This window comes from Botrytis cinerea, chromosome 16, assembly GCF_000143535.2.
Source record: "Botrytis cinerea B05.10 chromosome 16, complete sequence".
NCBI lineage: Eukaryota > Fungi > Ascomycota > Leotiomycetes > Helotiales > Sclerotiniaceae > Botrytis > Botrytis cinerea.
Genome location: NC_037325.1, coordinates 1,100,166 through 1,119,588, shown reverse-complemented (window position 1 = coordinate 1,119,588; position 19,423 = coordinate 1,100,166). Strand labels below are relative to the sequence as shown.

The 19,423-nt window shown below is 44.1% G+C and overlaps 7 protein-coding genes across 9 annotated transcripts; 3 read left to right on the top strand and 4 right to left on the bottom strand.

The window, feature by feature from the left end:
* The first annotated feature begins 38 nt into the window (after positions 1–38).
* Positions 39–2,252, top strand: BCIN_16g02890 (hypothetical protein). The gene is made up of 5 exons (XM_001551809.2): positions 39–813; positions 995–1,121; positions 1,187–1,742; positions 1,802–1,891; positions 1,951–2,252. The coding sequence occupies exons 1-5, from the start codon at positions 539–541 to the stop codon at positions 2,040–2,042; spliced, it is 1,140 nt and encodes a 379-aa protein (XP_001551859.1). The 5' UTR covers positions 39–538; the 3' UTR covers positions 2,043–2,252.
* Positions 2,253–2,478: 226 nt separating this feature from the next.
* BCIN_16g02880 (hypothetical protein) lies at positions 2,479–3,599 on the bottom strand. Its single transcript, XM_001551808.2, has 2 exons — positions 3,259–3,599; positions 2,479–3,182 (listed from the first exon to the last, which is right to left on the bottom strand). The coding sequence occupies exons 1-2, from the start codon at positions 3,439–3,441 to the stop codon at positions 2,808–2,810; spliced, it is 558 nt and encodes a 185-aa protein (XP_001551858.1). The 5' UTR covers positions 3,442–3,599; the 3' UTR covers positions 2,479–2,807.
* Positions 3,600–3,726: 127 nt separating this feature from the next.
* BCIN_16g02870 (hypothetical protein) lies at positions 3,727–7,484 on the bottom strand. Its single transcript, XM_024698027.1, has one exon. The coding sequence runs from the start codon at positions 6,989–6,991 to the stop codon at positions 4,148–4,150; it is 2,844 nt and encodes a 947-aa protein (XP_024553844.1). The 5' UTR covers positions 6,992–7,484; the 3' UTR covers positions 3,727–4,147.
* A 140-nt stretch (positions 7,485–7,624) lies between these two features.
* Positions 7,625–9,119, bottom strand: Bccab5. Its single transcript, XM_001551806.2, has one exon. It carries the CDS (start codon positions 9,025–9,027, stop codon positions 8,215–8,217), a length of 813 nt encoding a protein of 270 aa, XP_001551856.1. The 5' UTR covers positions 9,028–9,119; the 3' UTR covers positions 7,625–8,214.
* Positions 9,120–9,320: 201 nt separating this feature from the next.
* BCIN_16g02850 (hypothetical protein) lies at positions 9,321–11,880 on the bottom strand. Its single transcript, XM_024698026.1, has 3 exons — positions 11,552–11,880; positions 11,139–11,487; positions 9,321–11,091 (listed from the first exon to the last, which is right to left on the bottom strand). The coding sequence occupies exons 1-3, from the start codon at positions 11,652–11,654 to the stop codon at positions 9,600–9,602; spliced, it is 1,944 nt and encodes a 647-aa protein (XP_024553843.1). The 5' UTR covers positions 11,655–11,880; the 3' UTR covers positions 9,321–9,599.
* A 2,513-nt stretch (positions 11,881–14,393) lies between these two features.
* Positions 14,394–16,028, top strand: BCIN_16g02840 (hypothetical protein). Of its 2 annotated transcripts, XM_024698024.1 has the most exons (5): positions 14,394–14,602; positions 14,661–14,723; positions 14,780–14,853; positions 14,906–15,285; positions 15,345–16,028. In XM_024698024.1, exons 1-5 carry the CDS (start codon positions 14,482–14,484, stop codon positions 15,880–15,882), a joined length of 1,176 nt encoding a protein of 391 aa, XP_024553842.1. In that variant the 5' UTR covers positions 14,394–14,481; the 3' UTR covers positions 15,883–16,028. The 2 variants fall into 2 exon arrangements, with proteins under 2 accessions (XP_024553842.1, XP_024553841.1); XM_024698025.1 differs by having other exon boundaries at positions 14,780–15,285.
* Positions 16,029–17,191: 1,163 nt separating this feature from the next.
* Positions 17,192–19,366, top strand: BCIN_16g02830 (hypothetical protein). 2 transcript variants are annotated; one of them, XM_024698022.1, is made up of 2 exons: positions 17,192–17,958; positions 18,013–19,366. In XM_024698022.1, exons 1-2 carry the CDS (start codon positions 17,889–17,891, stop codon positions 18,744–18,746), a joined length of 804 nt encoding a protein of 267 aa, XP_024553839.1. In that variant the 5' UTR covers positions 17,192–17,888; the 3' UTR covers positions 18,747–19,366. The 2 variants fall into 2 exon arrangements, with proteins under 2 accessions (XP_024553839.1, XP_024553840.1); XM_024698023.1 differs by having other exon boundaries at positions 17,192–19,366.
* Positions 19,367–19,423: the final 57 nt, after the last annotated feature.

Genomic DNA, 19,423 nt, shown 5'->3' with positions numbered 1-19,423 from the left:
CAAGGGTTAAGATCGTCTGAAGTCTGTATATCCATGAAGAGTGAAGACTGATAAGTGGAGAGTGGAGATTGGAGAGTGAAGGGTGGAGAATTACAAGAAGCTTATTAAGCAGAAAAGAGAAGAGACAGCGATAAGGATCAAACGATAATGGGATACCCAAGCGTTTTTTTATCTTGTCCAAGACTGTTATCAACATCTCTCCTATCGACTGGCCAAAGGGTTAAACTGTGAAGATATACATCAAAGTCTTGGAATGCTTGAATCTCTTCCTCATGTTAATCTACATTCGGGTATCCATGCAATATACGAGGACAACAACCATCCAATACATCAATTGACTGCAGCTCTCGGAACTCACCGAATTCACTATCGCATATGACCGTTTGGCGGGGTACATCCAGCCACATTCCCCCAGACACTTTATCATTTATCCCCTTGCCCATCTCTCTGCACCCAAAACCAAGCTTTTAATCGCCTCTCCTATTTCTTCTTCCTACAGTCTGTCCAACCGATCACTTACCAAAAGCACCATCTTGCCATGTCTTCCCCCACGCCCCCCACAACAACAAAACTGGAGCTCCGCACAGCCTATGGCCCTGTCTATCGCGACGTACTCAATACACCTCCTCGTCCTTGCACAGATACAGAGATTCCTATCATCGATCTTTCGAATATCAGTTCTCCTAATTTGAGCGACCGACAAGCGTTGGCTGCAGAGATACGTGCTGCGGCGGTGGGGACAGGGTTCTTTTATGTGAAGAATCATGGCATTGAAGAGATAGTTATTAAGAAGGCAAAAGAGCAGGCTTTGAGGTGAGTCTCTGAGCAGAAGGGAGTGCATGGGGAAGGAGGAAGGAGGAAGAGGAAACGGAGAGAGGTTATGACGTTGAGAATAGTTATCTCAATGTGAGACGCTTTTCTTCTGAGCATGAGAGACAAGCCGTAGAACTAGGGAATAGATGGACTGAAGCTAATATAAAATCACGGAGAATAGTTTCTTCAGACAACCATACGAAGAAAAAGCAAAGATAGACAAAAGTCATTCCCGTTATTTCAACGGCTACATGGGATTAAAAAGTTCAAACATAAGCCCCGGAGAAAGTGTAGATGTCAAAGAATCCGTTCGTCTCTCTAGCCAAGATCCCCATACCCCCCTTTTTCATCTCCGCCAAACTAACATCCCCAGATTGCCTGGCGCTATGAGCCCGAAAATGATCCAGATCACCCCCAACCCCTTTCTTCCATCCCTCCAGAGGTAAAACCCTGGATCCGAGGCGAATCCTTCGTCTGGGAAGGAACCTCGCATCTCCCGGATTTCAAAACCGACACTCTCGCCTATTGGAAATCCTGTCTCTCACTCGCGCGCAAACTAGTCCGAGTCTTCGCTCTCAGTCTCTCTCTCCCAGAAGACTATTTCGATTCTCGCGTCACCTACCCCGGAGCCGATGGCCTTTACAATTACTACCCGCCCAGTACCGAAGCCGAAAAAGCAAACAACAGTGTAGGACTCGGTTCGCATACCGATCTCCAACTCTTTACTCTCCTCTGGCAAGATATGATAGGTGGTCTCCAAGTACTAAACAAAGAAGGGCAATGGATTATGGCGGTTCCAGTGGAAGGAACGATAGTTGTTAATATTGGCGATTTTATGATGAGACTTTGTAATGATATGTACAAGAGTACTGTGCATCGAGTTTACAACCGAGCAACCGTGGAGAGGATTTCCATGCCATTTTTCTTTGGTAAGATTCTTTTTTCTTCTCGTCAAGATTTGTGGAGGGGTGTGCTAATACGTTCATAGGACTTAATTTCAATTGTGTAGAAGGTGTGATTTCTACTTGTACTGATGAGAACAATCCACCGAAATATGAACCGATATCTTGTGGTGATTGTAAGTATCCGATCCATATCATTCCAATCTTTCTCACAACCTCATAGCTAACAAATCAGGGTGTCAACTTAGGTTCAAATTGGAGAATGATGAGTTTAAAGAGAAGGCTGCACTGGAAAAAGCACCCAGCGCCGTTATCGTCAAGGCTTGAGGTTGTGTGAGAAACTACTTTATGTTGAGCTTCGGAATTGAGAAGTAATCTGTGGTTAATTCCACCACCATTGGAAATGCGTTTGGATATTTACCCAGGAGGATCATTTATCACGTCGGAAATAGTATACCCATTATATCTTCACAATAGTCAAGAACTGTATTTAGCTCATTGAATAATTTTTTTTATCCCATTTGTTAGGGCGAGTTGAAGTAAATGTGCTCTGCTAGATATTTTTCTAAAAAGTCACGAGTATCATCCAGTCGTAAACAATACTCGTCAAAAAACGTGGTGTTTGCCATCGACGCATTTTCGTGCTTCCGTTTGAGGTAGGAGGTAGGAGGTACCCATAATACCAAATTCCTATATAGAACTTCACAGATCAATAATCCACGAAGTTTAGATATACACCAGAGTTTCGAAACATATCCTCCACTGAAAGTAGAGTTATTTTTTGGTGCTAACAGTCGAGAGATGGAACTGGCAGTCGAAGAATCGAATATTCGTATCAAAGCAAAACATGACTTGTTGTCCAGACAGATCCTATCGAGAAGTGTATTCATGCGGTTGTCGACTTGCTTTAAGTCATCCAAGGGCGTATGGTCGATCTTTGGCTCTTCTTTGCCATCGCGTTTCTATGCTGTGTGATGTGTATGTATGTATGTATGTATGTATGGATTCCATACACCCTCCACCGCATACAACAATACCACTTCATACCTCGCCCCCGCACCGCAGCTTTATTGAGATCCCATTCTCCCCCTCTCACAAAACCTCCAAAACCAACTCCAACAAATCAAAATACCCCGCTCTCTCCCCCTCACCCCCCGTGTCCTTGTCATTGTCCTTGTCCTTCTCCATCTCCAACCCCAACCCCAGCAACACCGACCTCCTCTCCTCGGGATCCCGTTTCAAAACCATCGACCCAATCTGACTCGCATACAAATGTGCAATTCTCTCTCTCTTCTCTCCACCCGCCCCTAGCAATGTTCTCGGCGTGAGATGTTCTAGCGGGAGTATCATATTTCCATATCCATATCCATTTCCATCCCCATCCGCATCCGCATATCCATTTTCATTCAACGCCGGTATCGCGGTATCGTACGACGTAGGAGAAGCAGAAGTAAGCGGGATCTGAACCTACAACACACAACACAAATCAACACCGTGAAACAACACAACAAAAACAACAGGAAAGAAAAAAGAAAAAACAAACCCATTGTCCCAATCTCCCTCCTTGACTAATAGTAATCAGAATTTTATCCGCGAAATACATGCAGGTAACATGAGTAAGCATGCCGTTCACATTCGCCGAAGCGGTTTTGGAACGCGCGGGGAAGGGGGACGGTAGGATTTCGGAAATGAGGGGGCGGTTTGGGGTCGTGCTGAGTGCGGTCATGGTGGGCGTGGATAGGAGCTGGAGGTGGAAGTTGTAGAATTGGGGGGATTTTTTTGGTCGTTGAGGTGTATTTGTATTTGAATTTGATTGGGCTTTTTTTGATGTAATGAGATGATGGGGAGTGGGAAAGTTTAGTTAGTGAGGGGGAGATGTCAGTCTTGCTGTAATTAAGAGCTTTGACATTTGAAAATGCCTACGTAAGTGGCCCAAGCTCCAATCCCAAAACTGAAGCTCACCGGGAATTCAAGGTCCCCGGGAGCTTAACGACTGCGCCAAATTTCAAATTCTCGTATATCATTTTAAGAGGCAATCTCACAGAAACTTATACAGTTCCAACGTCATTTCATGAAGCCATTGAAATTCTGCTGCTACTATTGTACCGTGCTATCATCATCATCATCTATTAATCCTCGCAACTCCAAGCGAACATATCTCCTCACCCCATCAATGCCATTCGTGAAGCTCACATAAGGAATTTCTGCAAACTTGCTAACGTACAAGTGCTCCGCGCTGATATAGAGACTTGAGCAGTTCAAATAGCCTGCACGATGGCCAATTTTGTAAGATGCCAGAACAGAAATCTCTCTTCCTCCTTCATTCATCCACACTACACCCCCCTTTTCTCCCCTTCTCCACGTAATCGCACAACATGACATAAGGTCCACCCATTCATAGATACATCAAATAAATCAAAACTGTGAGCTCTTTACCAACCACCACCGGTGCCAGTAACATTCCATTCACTACTGCCACTTGCATTTTTATCATACCCCGTATTGACCGACTTACTCGCCTTGCTCTTCCCACCCTTACCCCCCTTACCACCTTTGCGACCTCTACCAGTGTATTCATTATCGCTAGGTTCCGATGACGCCCAACTTCCTGCTAGACTCAAGGCAGTAGGTGTTCTAGCATGATTATTTTTCTTCCCTCCACCATCATACTTCCCAATGTTCACATTTCCAAATCCCGCATAACCACCCTGATTTGATATATCCCAATTCCTCAATATCTCACTGCTAGTAGGTGTGTGATCCCTAAACTGCGGGTTTCCTTCTTCTACGTCCTCATCATGGTCTCCCCCCTCGCCAGAGTTATGACCATCGCCTCCCCATTGGCTTCCTTTGTTAGAACTTCCTTTTTTGCCACTATTGTTTTGATTTTGAGTTTTCTTATTGTTCCAGCCTTTACCTTTGGCGCTTTGTACAACATTATAGCTTGTATTGGTTTTCCCCCAATCATTACTATTATCTTGCTGGTTTTGATCTTCCTCTTGATTGTCGTTGTGGGCGGTCCACTCAGGATCATCATAGCTTTTGGACTTTTGATTGTTTCTTGACTTGTTGTTTTGTGGCTTTTTTGAGTTGTTGTTGTTCGATCTGGTGTTATTTTGAGAAGTTGTACCAGAGCCGGACTTGCCGTTGTTTTGTTTGTTATTAGGATTTCCCCATCCTCCGGAAGTAGCATTGCCCTGTTTCTCATTCGAAACTCCCCAGCCTCCAGATGTATTATTGTTTTGATCGCCTGAGTTTCCTCCCCAACCACCGGAATTGTCATTGTTTGCCTGGTCTTTGGAGTTTTGCTGGCCGTTACTGTCATTGTTACCCCAACCCGAAGATTGGTTATTTGAGTTGGAATCCTGGTTATCTGCTCCCCAACCAGAATTTTGATTGTTGGAGTCGTTATTCGACTCTTGGTTATTGTCATTGCCCCAGCCCGAGCCCTGATTATTGGAATTCTCATTCGAGTTCTGGTTATTATCATTGTCCCAGGTGGAGTCTTGATTGTTCGAGTTGTCATTTGACTCCTGGTTGTTATCATTACCCCAACCCGAGTTTTGATTGTTCGACTCCTGATTATTTCCTCCCCAGCCAGAGTTCTGATTATTGGAATTGTCATTCGAGTTGCTGTTATCATTTCCCCATGTACCATTGTTCGCTGTGGCGTCCGCATCTTGCTTGACATCATTTCCCCAACCAGAATTCCCGCCTGTATCATTGTTAACACCCCAGCTGTCTGGGTTACCAGTCTGATCATTATTGTCTACGCCCCATCCATTGCCGGAGTTGTTATTGTTGTTAGACTGATTACTCTGATTCGCTTGACCCTTTTCGCCCTTCTTGTTGTTGTTTTGCTTGTTGGAGGCCTGAGTTCTGTGACTGCTAACAGAAGCGGCTCGTTGGCTGCGATTCTGATCATTATTCCCAGAGCCACCTGGGCCTTGATTGTTGCTTGAACCGTTATTGCCCCAATCACCTAATTCCTGGTTATTATTTGTCTGGTCTTCATTATTATTCCAACCAGAGCCCGAATTATTGTTTGTATCATCGACCCAACCACCAGGCACATGCTGGTTGTTATTATTGCCGCTGCTACCCTGCTGCTGGCGCTGATTGTTGGATGAAGCCCGGTTAGAATGTTTATTAGAAAAATTGCGGTGAGAGTTCTGATTGGGGGTGTGTTTGACAGTATTGTTCGAAAAATTGCGGGGAAATTCTGTTGGAAATTGGTCTTGATCGAAAGGTGCGGGCCCGTTGCCCCCAGACATATTACACATTGGAGGTAAACCACCAAAATGCGCTGAGTTTGGAGCAAAGGTACCAATTGGCACTTGAGCTGGCGTGAGAAGTGTCGCAAAAGGATTACCATACACCCGACCATGGTAAACTCGAAGAACACCACTTTTAGTGTCAAGAAATGCGTTTGGACGAGGATCAGACGGGGTTTCAATCACATCTTCGCGAAGTATAACTTCAGCTCTCATTTCTTGAAGGATCCGTCTCTCCATCATATGATTGAGAAAGCTCGGTGGTCTTTGATTTTGTTGAACAACTTCGATCTCAGATTGGTCGGAATCGTCTGAACTCTCTTGATTGTATTGGCGATTATTGATTCTGGGCTGCTGATGATTGACACGTTCTTTCGCACTAAAATACCGTTGACGTTGGTTCGTTTGAAAATTTGGATTTTGCTTGAGCTTCAAAATTCGTGGTTGTGGGATTTGGTTGTTGTTGCTCGGTTGTTGCTTTTTCTTCAACGGCTTGAATGGTTTATTGGTCAGTGCAACTTCATATTCACTGTCCTCGCTGGAATCGCTGGAATCTTCCATGCTGCTTTTATTCTTCAGTTTCTGCCGAGCTTTACATTCTAAGCATTCGCATGGGCGAGGCTTTGTTGAGATTTCCGAGGTATTCTTCTTCAATGCAGACTTAAGTTTGGGAGTTGGATCTTGGGGAGTTGGCTCTTGAAATTTGACTTTCTTGTCAACTTCCTTGGTCGCTTGAGGTTTCTTTGATTCCGATTCTTTGACTTTGACTTTGGGCTTTTCGGCTTTCTTGGCTGCTGGCTTCGGAGGAGGTTCTTCTTCAGAAGAGCTGGCGGAAGAGGCACCAAAATCAGAAACCTCGACTTCGATTTGAACACGGCGACGAATACGGGGTGGACTTGCTATGGCAAACTTGGAATTGGCCATGTCAACGGATCTGTATGCAGCCTTGGTTGGAGCAGGACCAGCGATCCACTCAAATACACTTGCCGGGCGTTGCGGCATTATGGGAAGACTCTCAACAACACGGAATCGAACTTTGGGTGTCTAATCATCCTATATGTCTGCCATCAGAAGCTGGCTTCGAAGCAAGATAGTTTAGTACTTGAAGCTCGAAGGTGGAGCTTTCTCGATCGTGATGTTGATATTCGTTAACACCTGGCAGTAAAGATAGAGACCACAAGGCATATAAGATGCATAAAGATGGCATTAAGGAGAATTAAAGAGAGTTCCAATGTTGACTTGATAAGAAGAGAGAGATAGAGAGAGAGATTTCCTTTGCGTGTACAATACTGAAGGAAGGGAGGGGAGCGGAATTACTTAAGATGCTTGTTCAAGATCTTGGTTTCTTTTCCGCATTGAGGTTCCTTAGCTCCTGAGCGTACCTTCCCATCCGAGTTGGCTAGCATTCCCTCAGAAATCATTACTTACAACCAATGACTTGCAAGGTTACACCCACAACTTATGAACCCATCACTCATCGTCCCCCCCAAAAATCACCCACCAGCGTGATTGCTGATTCAAAAAGCAAAAAAAAAAAAAAAAAAAAAAAAAAAAACGAATAAACATTTGGAATCATTCATGTGACATGTGAAGTTCGATGGCTGACTTTCTTGCACTGAAAGAGACACAGAAGGTTGGGTTTAAGGTGGATTTCGATTGACGAACAATTCGAGTTTCTGCTCTCTGAAAAGGTTTGCTGGGAATATAAAATACAACCAAAACTTCAATCATGAAGATCTTGTAACCTATCAACTCGTCTGCGCTTGTCAAGTGTTTGTTCACCCTCATCTAGTGCCCAAGTGAAGTCGATTTGATCCAAATCCTAGCCAAGAAATGCGCCATCAACGAAAGAGAGTGGATTTGAATTGTAACGGACATCGAGACCAGTTCTTTGAATATGGCGGAAAGAATAGACGATTGCCCTCTCTATGAGCTACTACATTCGGAGGAACAGGAATAGGAGCCATCGATCGATGAGGTGAGGCTACCCAACCTGAATATCATATCTTGAGAGCTGTTATAAGAAAGAATGGAGCCTTGCCTACTATTCTTGGCCTCGCTACGTGTCGTCAAGATCTTCCAGTGCTAGATATGAGATATGGCATCCTGCAATGCTACCCTATATGTTGAGCCGTGCAGGCTTGTTTCAAACCATCCTCCCTGTGAGACTTTGTCATTCACTTAGTTGATAAAATTATATCCATGCAATAATGTAGCTGGCGATATCACAACTTAGCCTTAGCTTGAAGCTCTCCTCTTTTCCACTCTTTGTTGATCGTAAGATTTCTCCAATAGTTCCAAATTCCAGCAAGACCAGCTAGTGGCGGGCATAAAAGTAATAGCCAGGCCCACCATCTAGGACTCTTGCCTTGTATACTTTCCATAACCTTTTGCAGCTCTATCTTCAATTCATCTTTTCCTTCATCGTTCCAAACTACCAACCCATGTCCTTCCCCTCTGGCTTGACATCTCTTTGCCTTTTCCCTCACGTCCCCTTGGCTCTTAACCCTGTTCTCAGCATCTTCTTCCGTCAGATGCGAGTCTCTGTCCCTTAATCTTTGCATTTGTATCTTTGGATCCCGTACGGCCACGACAAGGACAGTACCACATATCGCATCGATTCCGCTCTCAAACAATAAAGGCACATCAAGAACTACGGCCCAACAACCCTTTAGATAGCACCCGAGCAATTGTTTATACATCTCTTTTCTGACTGCGGGATGCACAATTCCATTCAACACGGCCCTGTCTCTTTTTCTCTCCTCACTATCCCCGAACACTCTTCTACCTAGTGCAGGCCTATTTAACGGTGCGCCTTTTGTATTATCATGATCGGGAGAAGGAGGAAGAAGTAGATCGGGAGTAGTTGGTGAGAAATGTGCGACAATCTTGTTGTAACCTGGAGTTCCGGGTTCTACAACTTTGCGCGCAAGTAAATCGGCATCGATAATGGGAAGAGAGTATGGAGCTTGAGAAAGGATTGATGAGACCGTAGATTTACCGGTCGCGATAGAGCCGGTGAGACCAATTAGTAGCATGTTGCTGGATTATGTTGGGTGCTATGGTTGAAGTTTGAAGTTTGAAAAAGGAAGGAGTTGACGTGAGGGTTTTGAAGTTGCTTCGTTGCTTCGTTGCTTCGTTGCTTCGTTACTTCGTTACTTCGTTGCGGGGAATGCCGAGGCAACTCCTGAGCTTGGACCATACGCTTACCTCGCTATGTGCTAGCTAGCATCTAACTAATTATCAACACACAACACCACACAGGAACATCAACTCATGCCATGGTCAACACCGTTTCTTGTTCTGACCGAAATAACTTGAGATGAAATCCTCCGGGGTCTAAGAAAGGATTCTACGTCAACTTCTTTCCGCGTTCATACGTTCACTTTCCTGTGCCATTTCGAAGTATTTACCCGCCTCGAACTCTGCCAACTTGAAGATCCTTGGAGGATGCATATGCTTCTTTCGAAAATTTAGTTATTTATATTCTTTAAACATTATACATGTAGCAAATAAGCTAGTCTTGTGGATTTGATTGCCATTATCAACTATTTCTGTTCCAGCCTCAACATTGAAGAATCAAACCACTTCTCTCCATGGATCATCTTCATCACCATGTCGCTGGGCATAATCTCCCATTCTGGGTAGGCAAACCAGTCAATTGATCGGTAATATACCAGTCCTCGCTTCCTACTGCAGTCGGCGCGTAGAATAATCCTTTTGGATCATACTTCTGTTTCAAGCTGTACAGACGGCCATAATTGGAACCATAGAAAGCTTGCTGAAAGTTTGGCTCCATGATATCTGCCTCGGACATATAGGCGCCGCCATCAGGAGAAACATTTCTCCATAGTTGGATCCAGTTGTAAGTAAGTACTTCAGATGCCTCTGCGATGGCTGATACATCCGCATCTGCAGCCCAGAAGTTTGCCATAATGGCGTGCAAGCAAGTCTCTCTCCAAGCTGGGTTTACTGAGTTATCATTTCCTGCATTATCTGCTGCTTGGATGTTGAAAGCTAAAAATGAACCTCCAGCCAGAATACTTTCTTTAATAGCGTAGAAGGTGGCGTCGGTAATAATCTCGTTCTGGAAATTAGTTTTTGGGAAGAGACGGGAAGCGGTCTTGATGTTGGTAGTACCAACGGACTCGAGAGGGAAATTGTCCCACCATGCGTCATAGAACTCAGTGTATTCTGTAACGGAAGGCGTAAAGCTGATACCAATTTCACTAAGCTCAGCAAACCATGGAGCAACCAAAGTTTCAAGTTCAGCTGCAGTATAATTTGGCGCAAACAAAGGTTGCATGCCGAACGACCAGGCATTAGTACCTGTGGCGAGGATGGCGAAATACGCATAAATTCCCTTTTCGGCGTGCTCGACTAAGTGATCGAAATAGGTGCGTACGCCAGCCCAGAACATATCAGCAGTGATATTGCCACCAACTTCAAAACTGAATTTCATGACAGTTGAGGAAATAACTGGGTAAACTTTACTGGTGACGGATGTTACGACGCCAAAAGTCGAACCACCCCCTCCTCGGAGAGCCCAGTAAAGATCGCTATTCTTTGTAGCCGAGGCGGTAACAAATCGCCCATCTGGAGTAACAACTTCCATCTCGAGAACTTGATCTGCTGCCATACCATAGATGGAGGACAAAGGCGAATGTCCGCCTCCTGCAACATAACCACCAGCAACACCTACTGTTCGACCTTCACCTCCGACAGCTGTAACACCATTCGCTCGCGCAAATTCATATATCTCGAATGCTTGAATACCTGCTCCCATTTTCACAGCTTTTCCAGTATAATAACTGGTTGAATAATTAGGAATGTACTCGAGATCTTTCAAGTTATGAGTCCAGATGGAAAGCGCGCCAGCGCCACTTGACTTTCCGTTGAAGTCATGACCGGTGTTTTTGACAACAAGACGTAAGTTCGCATTGCGAGCAAAATTGACTGCTAGTTGGATCTGGAAAACATGGGAGACGTTAAGCGCATACACGGGATAGGCTCCTAAAGTACAGTTCGCGCTAGTATCATTGGTAGGCATGCAAGTTCGACCCTGATAAAGGGGCCACATGATCGAGGTAGGATCCGATGCACTATTTATTGTCAGCATATGTGTTTGCGACGATGCTACCCTACATACTGTATAGTACTGTTTGTCCAATCATTCGTAATATACAGACACTCTGCAGCGTTTTGGTAATGGGGCCAGTTTGTATAACATGGCGCTGCAAGAGGCACTGTTGAGATTAAAGCTCCCCCGGTGAGTATATCAAAGATATCCCATACAAAGCTCGCTGGCCATGCTGCATCACCGGGATAGACTTTGCAAGATCTGGTTCTTTTGCTGAGGTCACCGCTGCTGGTATCGAACGCAAAAAGTTGAGCATCCGTCAGTCCAATTTGTGTCAGATTTGTGACGATCGCATCCGTGAGGTGAACTTTTCCATCGATCACTGCACCGGCTGGAGCTAATGTGGAAGAGTTGATAGCTGACGCAAAGTTAGTGAGTTATCTTGAACTATAGCTTCATTCTAATTATGTTAGTCTACTTACAGTAGTAAGTTCCATTGACGACGATTTCAGTTGATAAACCCTGTACAAGCGGAACAGTGAGGAGAGAAGCCAAGGCCCATCTTGCGACCGATGAAACAGCCATATCATCAAATGAACAAACTTTAACTACTTAGGTGGCTAATCACTGGCGTGGTGAAGAAATTGAGTTTCAACGCCCTTTATTGCGACGTGGGATCGTCTTCAGAAAATGGTCGTTTCAAGAATCAAAGGGGCTATCGAAATCGAGAAACCACTAAGGGGGGACTTTTTATATGAAGTGAGCCCTGACGCCCTTCTACCCCGAAAAGTTCGACTTGTTTCGTTGCGTCTGATTGCCACTTGGCTACCATGCCAATTTATCGGATAATTCCATATTGCTATAATTTTATGCCGGGTTTGGCAAGACGTCCTACAGTGGGTCGAACCCATTACGGAGGATCCAGTATTGACACGCATGGTGTTATCTCTCAATCTTCCCCGTGCTTCGGAGCAGTACATCGGAATGTGTAATAGCAAAAAATCCAATAACTTTTGGAAAGCTGATAATGTGCTGTCAATAGTATCACTTCCAAGATAATATTGAAGCATAACAAAAGTTTTCATGGTTACATCTACAGCCTGCGAAAGGCTTTCTATGATTTCCACCTTTGTTTAAGCCACGAGTCCGTATCCTTGTAACTCTTTGTTCGCTTAACGGTACTGATTATGTGTGGACATACAATTCCCCAACTGCCAGGATATGATTTCGGTTCCGAGTCCTCCGAAATTTTGCCTTTATTCATCGTTTGGACCTGCAGAACTCCCATGTCACCCATGCTTTTCAATCCACAGTATGCCGTCCTGAGATCGCTGGGAGCCGCTGATTAAGCTTGATGGGGTATGTATGGGTTTTTCCTGAGGGCCCTAATAGCTTTGTCGTACGATTTGCAGGTTCCATACCTTGATGTGGGCAAAACAAATGGCATGTTCGATGACTCCAATCGAAGATTCACCAAGAACAGCTGACTATTGATATAACAATACATTAGTTTCCTCTTGAATGTGGGGAGTTGATTTCTAGTGAGCAGAGAGCGGTCAAATGCTGTATCAGGGTGCTTCTGTGGGGGTGTTGTTCATGCATCCACATGGAGAACTTTGTGTTACCTTTCCACCTTTTCGCTTAAAACCAAAAAATGATTGTCTTCTCCTAGGCACGCTGGGAGGCTTGATTGATTGTTTTCTTGCTCGACAGGATACCGACTCTAAGCCCTGTAGATCTTTTTGTTTGGTCTCTTCGGACGAATAACCATAAACTGCAAAGCTGAACACTTCTCCACTATCGACATGGATCTAGGTACTAGCAGGCCGCGTGAAGTACGGTACTAACACTCTGAATCTCTGCCTTATGGAAGTTGTTTCAAAGGTCTCTAGGACGCTAGTTATTGTATCCATCGTATCGAAGATAACCGCAAGTTTATCTCTCCTTCTCTTAGCACAAGAACTTTCTGTGTCAATCTCGTCATCATGTATGCTCAAGCTCACGCAATCACAAGTTTTTATAAATCATGGGTTGTATCATCTTACGTCGAACCTTGATCCGAAGAACACAGCGTTGAAAACTTAAAAAGTACCTAAGTGGGTCATTGCTTTCTCGATTTCGACGGAATTGGCAGGATAGTCTCCACCACGGCCCCAGAACTCCAGAAACACCCGACGTCCCCTGGTGACAGATGAAGTGATATTCAAACAAGACTCAAGACCAATTCGCAAGATCAATACAAATTCGTAAGATCTGTGGAATCCAATCAGCCCTTGTGTACTTTTTATTCTTTCCATACTTGAGCCGGCTTACTTGCGGAAAATTCTCAGTTTGGATAGTTCTTACTGGACTGATGCTGGCATTCTTCGCGGGCTGTCACCGCCCCGAATATTACCATCTCACTCATACACCTTGTCCGGTGTGATGTGGGTAATTGCCGAACCTGACATTTTACGCCATAGATGCTTCTCATCATCGAAATCTTGATAGATGGTCGTCTTTTATGAACTTGTGAAGGCACTTATTGATGTCACCCCTTCAAATTTCGATCATTTAAATTGTGGATACAGTGTGCAAGTCGCAAGATGATTCCTCAGAATACGCAGAATGCTGTTGCGTCCCACGATTACCGTTACAGGCTGTCTACAATAAAGTTTTCTGTGGATCGAAGGTCCACAGCCATTGCGCAGATACCGGTAGCCCGGGAAGTGATGCCGAAACTATGGGAATATCCGTAGTTCTTATGCGTGGGACTAGAAAGTATACGACTTCGCTGCGCTGCTGTTAAAACCAATCCAGATCTTTTTTTCTCTTGTCGTTTTGTGGTATATAGATCTAGCTTCGGAGTTGTATACTTTTTGAGTAAACAAGTAGAGAGCTATACGAAGTTTTCGAAGTTCCGAACCAATGCTCTCAGTAACAAAGAAGGGGTAGCTTTCTGTCTTATATGGCCTACTCCACTACCACGACGGTTCAAAATCGAATTTAATTAGGTAGGCTTTTACATCAAAATTACTCTTATTGTATCGATTCTCAAGATATCCGATTTGGACCCGAGTCATGAGTGGCTTATTTGGATCATAAATACGAGCTGGGATGGAAAGACTCTCAAACAACACGCGGCCTAATCAAGCGCGCTCTAGACCAGTTGCCCTATTTCTGGTAATCAACTCAAAAAGTAGGGGATCTTGCGAATAATGAAATGAGTGCTGGACCCTAGCTTTCAAAATATAACTCAATTTAAAGAAAGACCCTGGGAAAGTTTAAAGTTTTTGCATCAAATCTGCATTTGAGACTGCAATCACTTCCGCACATTTATACATAGAATGCCTTACTCGAGTGACCGCCAAATGATTGAGTGGAGGACTTACGGAACAGGATCTCCAAATCGCTTTCCTAAACACCTTTCGCTATGGTTGATACCTCACTTCAAGACTTGGCTTTGTCCATCGTCACCCTCAGCCCAGCTTTGGCGTTGATCGCTGTGTGTCTTAGAGTATGGAGTAGAGTTAGCTTGGGTCAGTTTGGCTTGGGTAAGGATTCCCTGCCTTGAATTGATCTGTGGTAGTTGTCTTACAAAATTTCTTACAGATGATGGCCTCATCGTATTCTCTATGATTTTGTCTATATGCGAGACTTATGTACAATGGCAATGTAAGTGACTCGATTGTAAAATCTCTCACGGATACACACTGACACAACTACTGTAGATATTGTATTCAATTTTGTAGGTCTACATATATGGGATGTACCACTCGATCACGACCCAATTCCTGGACTCAAAGTTTGTCGCACCCCAATAACGGTCTACAAGACTGCTTGTTGACACTTCTTAGTTCAACTTTGCCGTTCAAATTCTCTACAACCCCATTCTTTCCATTGTCAAGACTTCCATCTTGATATTCCTCCTCCGTATCACAGGGCAGAAAATTGAAATCAAACGAACGATATGGGCACTCTTAATCATTAATAATGCCTTGATGGTTGCTATTTTCATTGTAGTAATCTTCCAATGTACGCCCATTTCATACAACTGGCTGTCGAATATTCCTGGAGGCTATTGCATCGAACAAGGCGTATTCTATGTTGTTACTACAGTTTTCACTCTCGTCACGGATATTTTGGTTTTGGCTGTTCCATTCTGGATCGTCATTGGATTGAAAATGCCCCGAAAAACAAAATTCGCAGCTATTGCTGTATTCTTTCTCGGATTTCTGTAAGTTAAAGTTCCTTTCTCGAATTACATAGCTGAGGTTCAAACTAACGATCGTCTAGAGTAACAATAGTAGGCATAGTCCGTCTCGCAATGATGATTACCGTCTTTTTCCACCCTCCTCCCGCCGATTCTACACGAAGCATCGGCTTTGTCACTTCAGCAATTGAAATCAACCTCGCAATAATCACTGCATCTGCTCCTGCTCTCAAACCTATGATGCGTCAATGGTTTCCCAAGCTCTTTGGTTCTTCATCGGATGGTGCCTATAATAATCAGAGCAGTGGGCCATATGCTTTCCAGGGCAATAGTAGATACGAGCGCGGAACAAGAAATGGAGCAGGTTTCAAGAGCTCGCCATTAAGTAACGGGAATGGACTGATCAGATTAGAGGATATGCCGGATGCCAAAGATGGGGTGACGGAGGACCCAAATGGAATCCAAAGGGAGATGAGCAAAGGGGATGGGGATAGTGATGAGGAAATCATGAAATATGAAGGGATTATCAAGACGACAAGTGTTGGTGTGCACTATGAAGACGGGAAGAGTGATATTTCCGATTCGCAGCATGCGAGGAGGACTAGTGTAGAGAGTTTATAAGACATGCATTAAAATAAGGATCACAGTACTTGAAAATGCTATGCTACAACATTATCGTAGACTTCAATTCCTTTTGATGAATGTTTGATGTTGGACTGAGCTTGTTGAATGATATTCAACAGTAAATAGACAGTGGTGACTAAACACAACACTGCCCCTTCATCACTGAAGAAAAACTTTTAGATAATTTCGCATAAGCTGTTCTCAGAACTCGGTCTCTCTAACCTACTACTGGTGAAACGCTACGAATCTCAGTCTGGAATGTAATAGCGACCTTCGAGTCATAATGAGCGATGTTCCGCATTGCATCATAGAGAGAGAGACATTGCTCGTTGCTGCGGACATTGCGAGAATTCGTGGAACCCTCTCTCTCACGGCCATTTATCACGAAACTCACTAATGATTTTCTCGAGGTCCAAAATTCAAACGACACAGAGAAGATTGATTCGCATGGCTCGTGCATGAAGGATGACGTGAGCGATCAGAGACGAGTTTCCATTTCTGTTAGGCGGGTTTTGTGATGGATCTTGTGGAGGCTGTTTTGTAGATTCTCTAGTCATAGTGGAGGAAGGAGTGGTCTTTGAGTTTGAGTGGGGATTTTAGGTTTTGGTATTTTTTTCTCTCTATAGGAGAGGGGTATATTCCTTGGAATCTCATCACTCGATATATATATATATTGTCTTTCTGGAGGAAGAAAGGAAAATTCCTTAGGTTTTTTGATGATCGCTGCAGATCAAGACAGGAATTCTCTTAGTTACTGAAAAAAAAAAACTTCGAGCCTATAAAAGATAAGCTCTTTAAGATCGATCGTTCTGGATCCCAAGATATTGTAATTTTCTTCACATTCGTCATTCTTCTATGGAAGAAACGGTATAGCGTCAAGTCATGTGAATTCAGATCGATGACATGTGTTGAAATTCAAGACTATAGGGATTAGTGCAGATCGGAAGTCTTATCAAGTATTTGAGATTTACGGTATGGAGACTAGAAAATGGAGGAAGGCACTATGCTATCGAATGATAAGCATTACCCAAGCCCATTTTGGAAGATTGATGGCCTCGAAGTGTCCAGATCTCATGGTTGAAGCTCCATTCCTTGGTATTACATAACTCATGAATGGGAATTGTACAGAAGTCCACTCATATGTTGCGATCTACCTCTCGATATACGTCTAAATCAAAACTCGACCCGATCTACCTGTGTCCTGCTCTTCGATTATGTTTCTAGTATATTTTCTAGCTCGAAGGTTTCCCAGATTCATCCCTTGTTTCTGGTTGATCGCGTAATGTATAGTTTTGATATCTACCTGGACTGGAAAGTATCTCGAACTCAAGTGACTAAGATCGGTATCTGCACGACATCCAAGCTAATAGCTCAACGGTATAGAGGGAAAAAATGTTTTGCTTTCCACTAAGATAATAGAGTTTCCTTCGTTCATGTTTGATGCACACATCATATTTTTTGTGCCAAAAAAAAATATCTAATTCGTTTATGGAGGGGTTTATTAGGGCAGATAGAGTGGGTCGAGGTCGATCCCCAGATTTGGCATTCTAAGCTTCGCTAAGTGTGGTCAGGAGCGTTTCCTCGCGAGTTTTAGTTCGCGTCTAGTATCTCCCTGTCGTCAAACTAGATGCGTACTTGTTACTACTAGCGTATCTTCGAGCTTGTTCTACTTATGTTCTACTTAGCTACTATTATAGCTCCAGAGCACAAATTTTCTATAAATAGAACTCCATCCTCCCCAAATCCAGCCCAGTTCTCCAAAAACGAAAGCAAACACACAACACTCAAAGCACATAATACTCAGACTACACAATAAATTCACATACCTTAAGTACAACCAACCAATCATGTACCTCCCATCCATCACGAACCACATCCGCATTCGTTATCTTGCAAGACAGGCCGCCTCTCGGAGCTCTCAACCACTCTACCCCTCTCTCTTTCGACGAGGTCTCATCAACCAAGCTAACCTCGCCAGTCAACCACCACCAATTCCAAACAACATGGCTACTAACAACAATGCTATCATCAACACCAATGTTTCCGCATGCGGTCCTCATGACCATCAATCTGGTAAGCTCGCCAATGTCTGTACTTCCATTGAGCATATTGCTGATACAACAGTAGATTATTTGAACACCACACAAACACCCATCGACAATCACGCCAACAATAATGGTATCGTCGATCAAGTCGGCAATCTCTCCGATACCTCTACTGTAGTGGAACATGTTTCCGATGCAGAAGCGAATCACTCGGACACCGACAAAGCACCCATCGACAAGCTAACCAACAATGATGGTATGGACGATCAACCTGGCGACTTCTCCAATGCCTCCACATCCGTCAAGCAAGCTGAGCAAGCTGAACAAGTCGAGCAAGTCGAGCAAGCAGAGCAAGCAGAGCAAGTCAAGCAAGCAGAGCAAGTCGAGCAAGTCGAGCAAGTCGAGCAAGACGAGCAAGCAGAGCAAGACGAGCAAGCAGAGCAAGTCGAGCAAGTCGAGCGTACTGCATATCATTCCTACGCATCAACACACTACTCAGACAGCGACAGCAACAGCGATCCCAGCGACGAAATCCCCTGGATCGAAAGTCCAAGCCAAGGCATCTGGTTGCAAAACTACACCCACGTGCGGCAATCCGATGCTGAAAACCCCAACGCCGATCTCAACGGTGGGGGCGAGGAGAACTCTTCCGCAGAATCGATTAAGGATGAGGAAGGGGAGGAGCGAGTGAGCGAGGAAATGAGGGCATGGATTGAGTTTCGATTTTCGGATGCGAGGAAGGAGATGCGTCAGAAGAAGTGGGAGGAGGAGGAGATTGTTAAGAAGGGGGGCGTGCGCGGGCTTTCTGAGGTGTAGATTTGAGAATGAGTGGGTGGCTTGTGGCTGAGATTTTCTTCTGGAGAAATTATTTGTGGATATGGGGATGAGGATGAGGATATGATGATCGAAAAGCGGGTGATTGTGTTTTTTTTGGGGATCATACTTTGAGGTATAATAGCAGGAGTTTAGGTCTTTTTTTGGAGGGGGGAGGGGAGTCCTACCTTTAGGTATAACAGCGAGAGTAATAGTAATAGTAATAGTAATAAAAACGACCAGCGCTTCAACCAACCAAGTATCCAATGTAATTCTCATCCCTCAAACCTACCTTCATGAATCACAAATCAAACATGACAGCCCTCAAACCACAACACCAAACAATCCACCCCCCTCCCATCCCAAATCAGTCAAGTGCAATCAAGTGCAGCAACCAACCAACCAACCATCTCTATCAGATCACTTAAGGATATCGACCAAACATACTTTTCGGGGGTGCGACCCGATCTTTGGTAGAAGATAGAGGAAGGAGAGGAGAGGAGAGGAAAGGAAGCGAAAATTATTGGGGCGAGAGAAATAAGAATCTTAAGCATATATTACAGATCTTGAAAAGAAGAAACTCATCCGACAATAAGACATCAAGAACCGAGGAATCTCTTTGAGCACTTGCTCATAGGATTGATGAGGAGTGATCTACAATTATACCATACGAGTTTAAC

Coding starts and splice junctions, on each gene's coding strand:
- BCIN_16g02890 (XM_001551809.2), top strand. CDS start 539: ATGTCTTCCCCCACGCCCCCCACAACAACAAAACTGGAGCTCCGCACA. Junction 1,122..1,186: donor GTGTAGATGTCAAAGAATCC/GTTCGTCTCTCT, acceptor TAACATCCCCAG/ATTGCCTGGCGCTATGAGCC. Junction 1,743..1,801: donor TTCCATGCCATTTTTCTTTG/GTAAGATTCTTT, acceptor ATACGTTCATAG/GACTTAATTTCAATTGTGTA.
- BCIN_16g02880 (XM_001551808.2), bottom strand. CDS start 3,441: ATGACCGCACTCAGCACGACCCCAAACCGCCCCCTCATTTCCGAAATC. Junction 3,183..3,258: donor GAGGGAGATTGGGACAATGG/GTTTGTTTTTTC, acceptor TGTGTGTTGTAG/GTTCAGATCCCGCTTACTTC.
- BCIN_16g02870 (XM_024698027.1), bottom strand. CDS start 6,991: ATGCCGCAACGCCCGGCAAGTGTATTTGAGTGGATCGCTGGTCCTGCT.
- Bccab5 (XM_001551806.2), bottom strand. CDS start 9,027: ATGCTACTAATTGGTCTCACCGGCTCTATCGCGACCGGTAAATCTACG.
- BCIN_16g02850 (XM_024698026.1), bottom strand. CDS start 11,654: ATGGCTGTTTCATCGGTCGCAAGATGGGCCTTGGCTTCTCTCCTCACT. Junction 11,488..11,551: donor CGTCAATGGAACTTACTACT/GTAAGTAGACTA, acceptor ACTTTGCGTCAG/CTATCAACTCTTCCACATTA. Junction 11,092..11,138: donor TGGACAAACAGTACTATACA/GTATGTAGGGTA, acceptor GACAATAAATAG/TGCATCGGATCCTACCTCGA.
- BCIN_16g02840 (XM_024698024.1), top strand. CDS start 14,482: ATGGTTGATACCTCACTTCAAGACTTGGCTTTGTCCATCGTCACCCTC. Junction 14,854..14,905: donor ACCCAATTCCTGGACTCAAA/GTTTGTCGCACC, acceptor GACACTTCTTAG/TTCAACTTTGCCGTTCAAAT. Junction 15,286..15,344: donor GTATTCTTTCTCGGATTTCT/GTAAGTTAAAGT, acceptor ACGATCGTCTAG/AGTAACAATAGTAGGCATAG.
- BCIN_16g02830 (XM_024698023.1), top strand. CDS start 17,889: ATGGCTACTAACAACAATGCTATCATCAACACCAATGTTTCCGCATGC.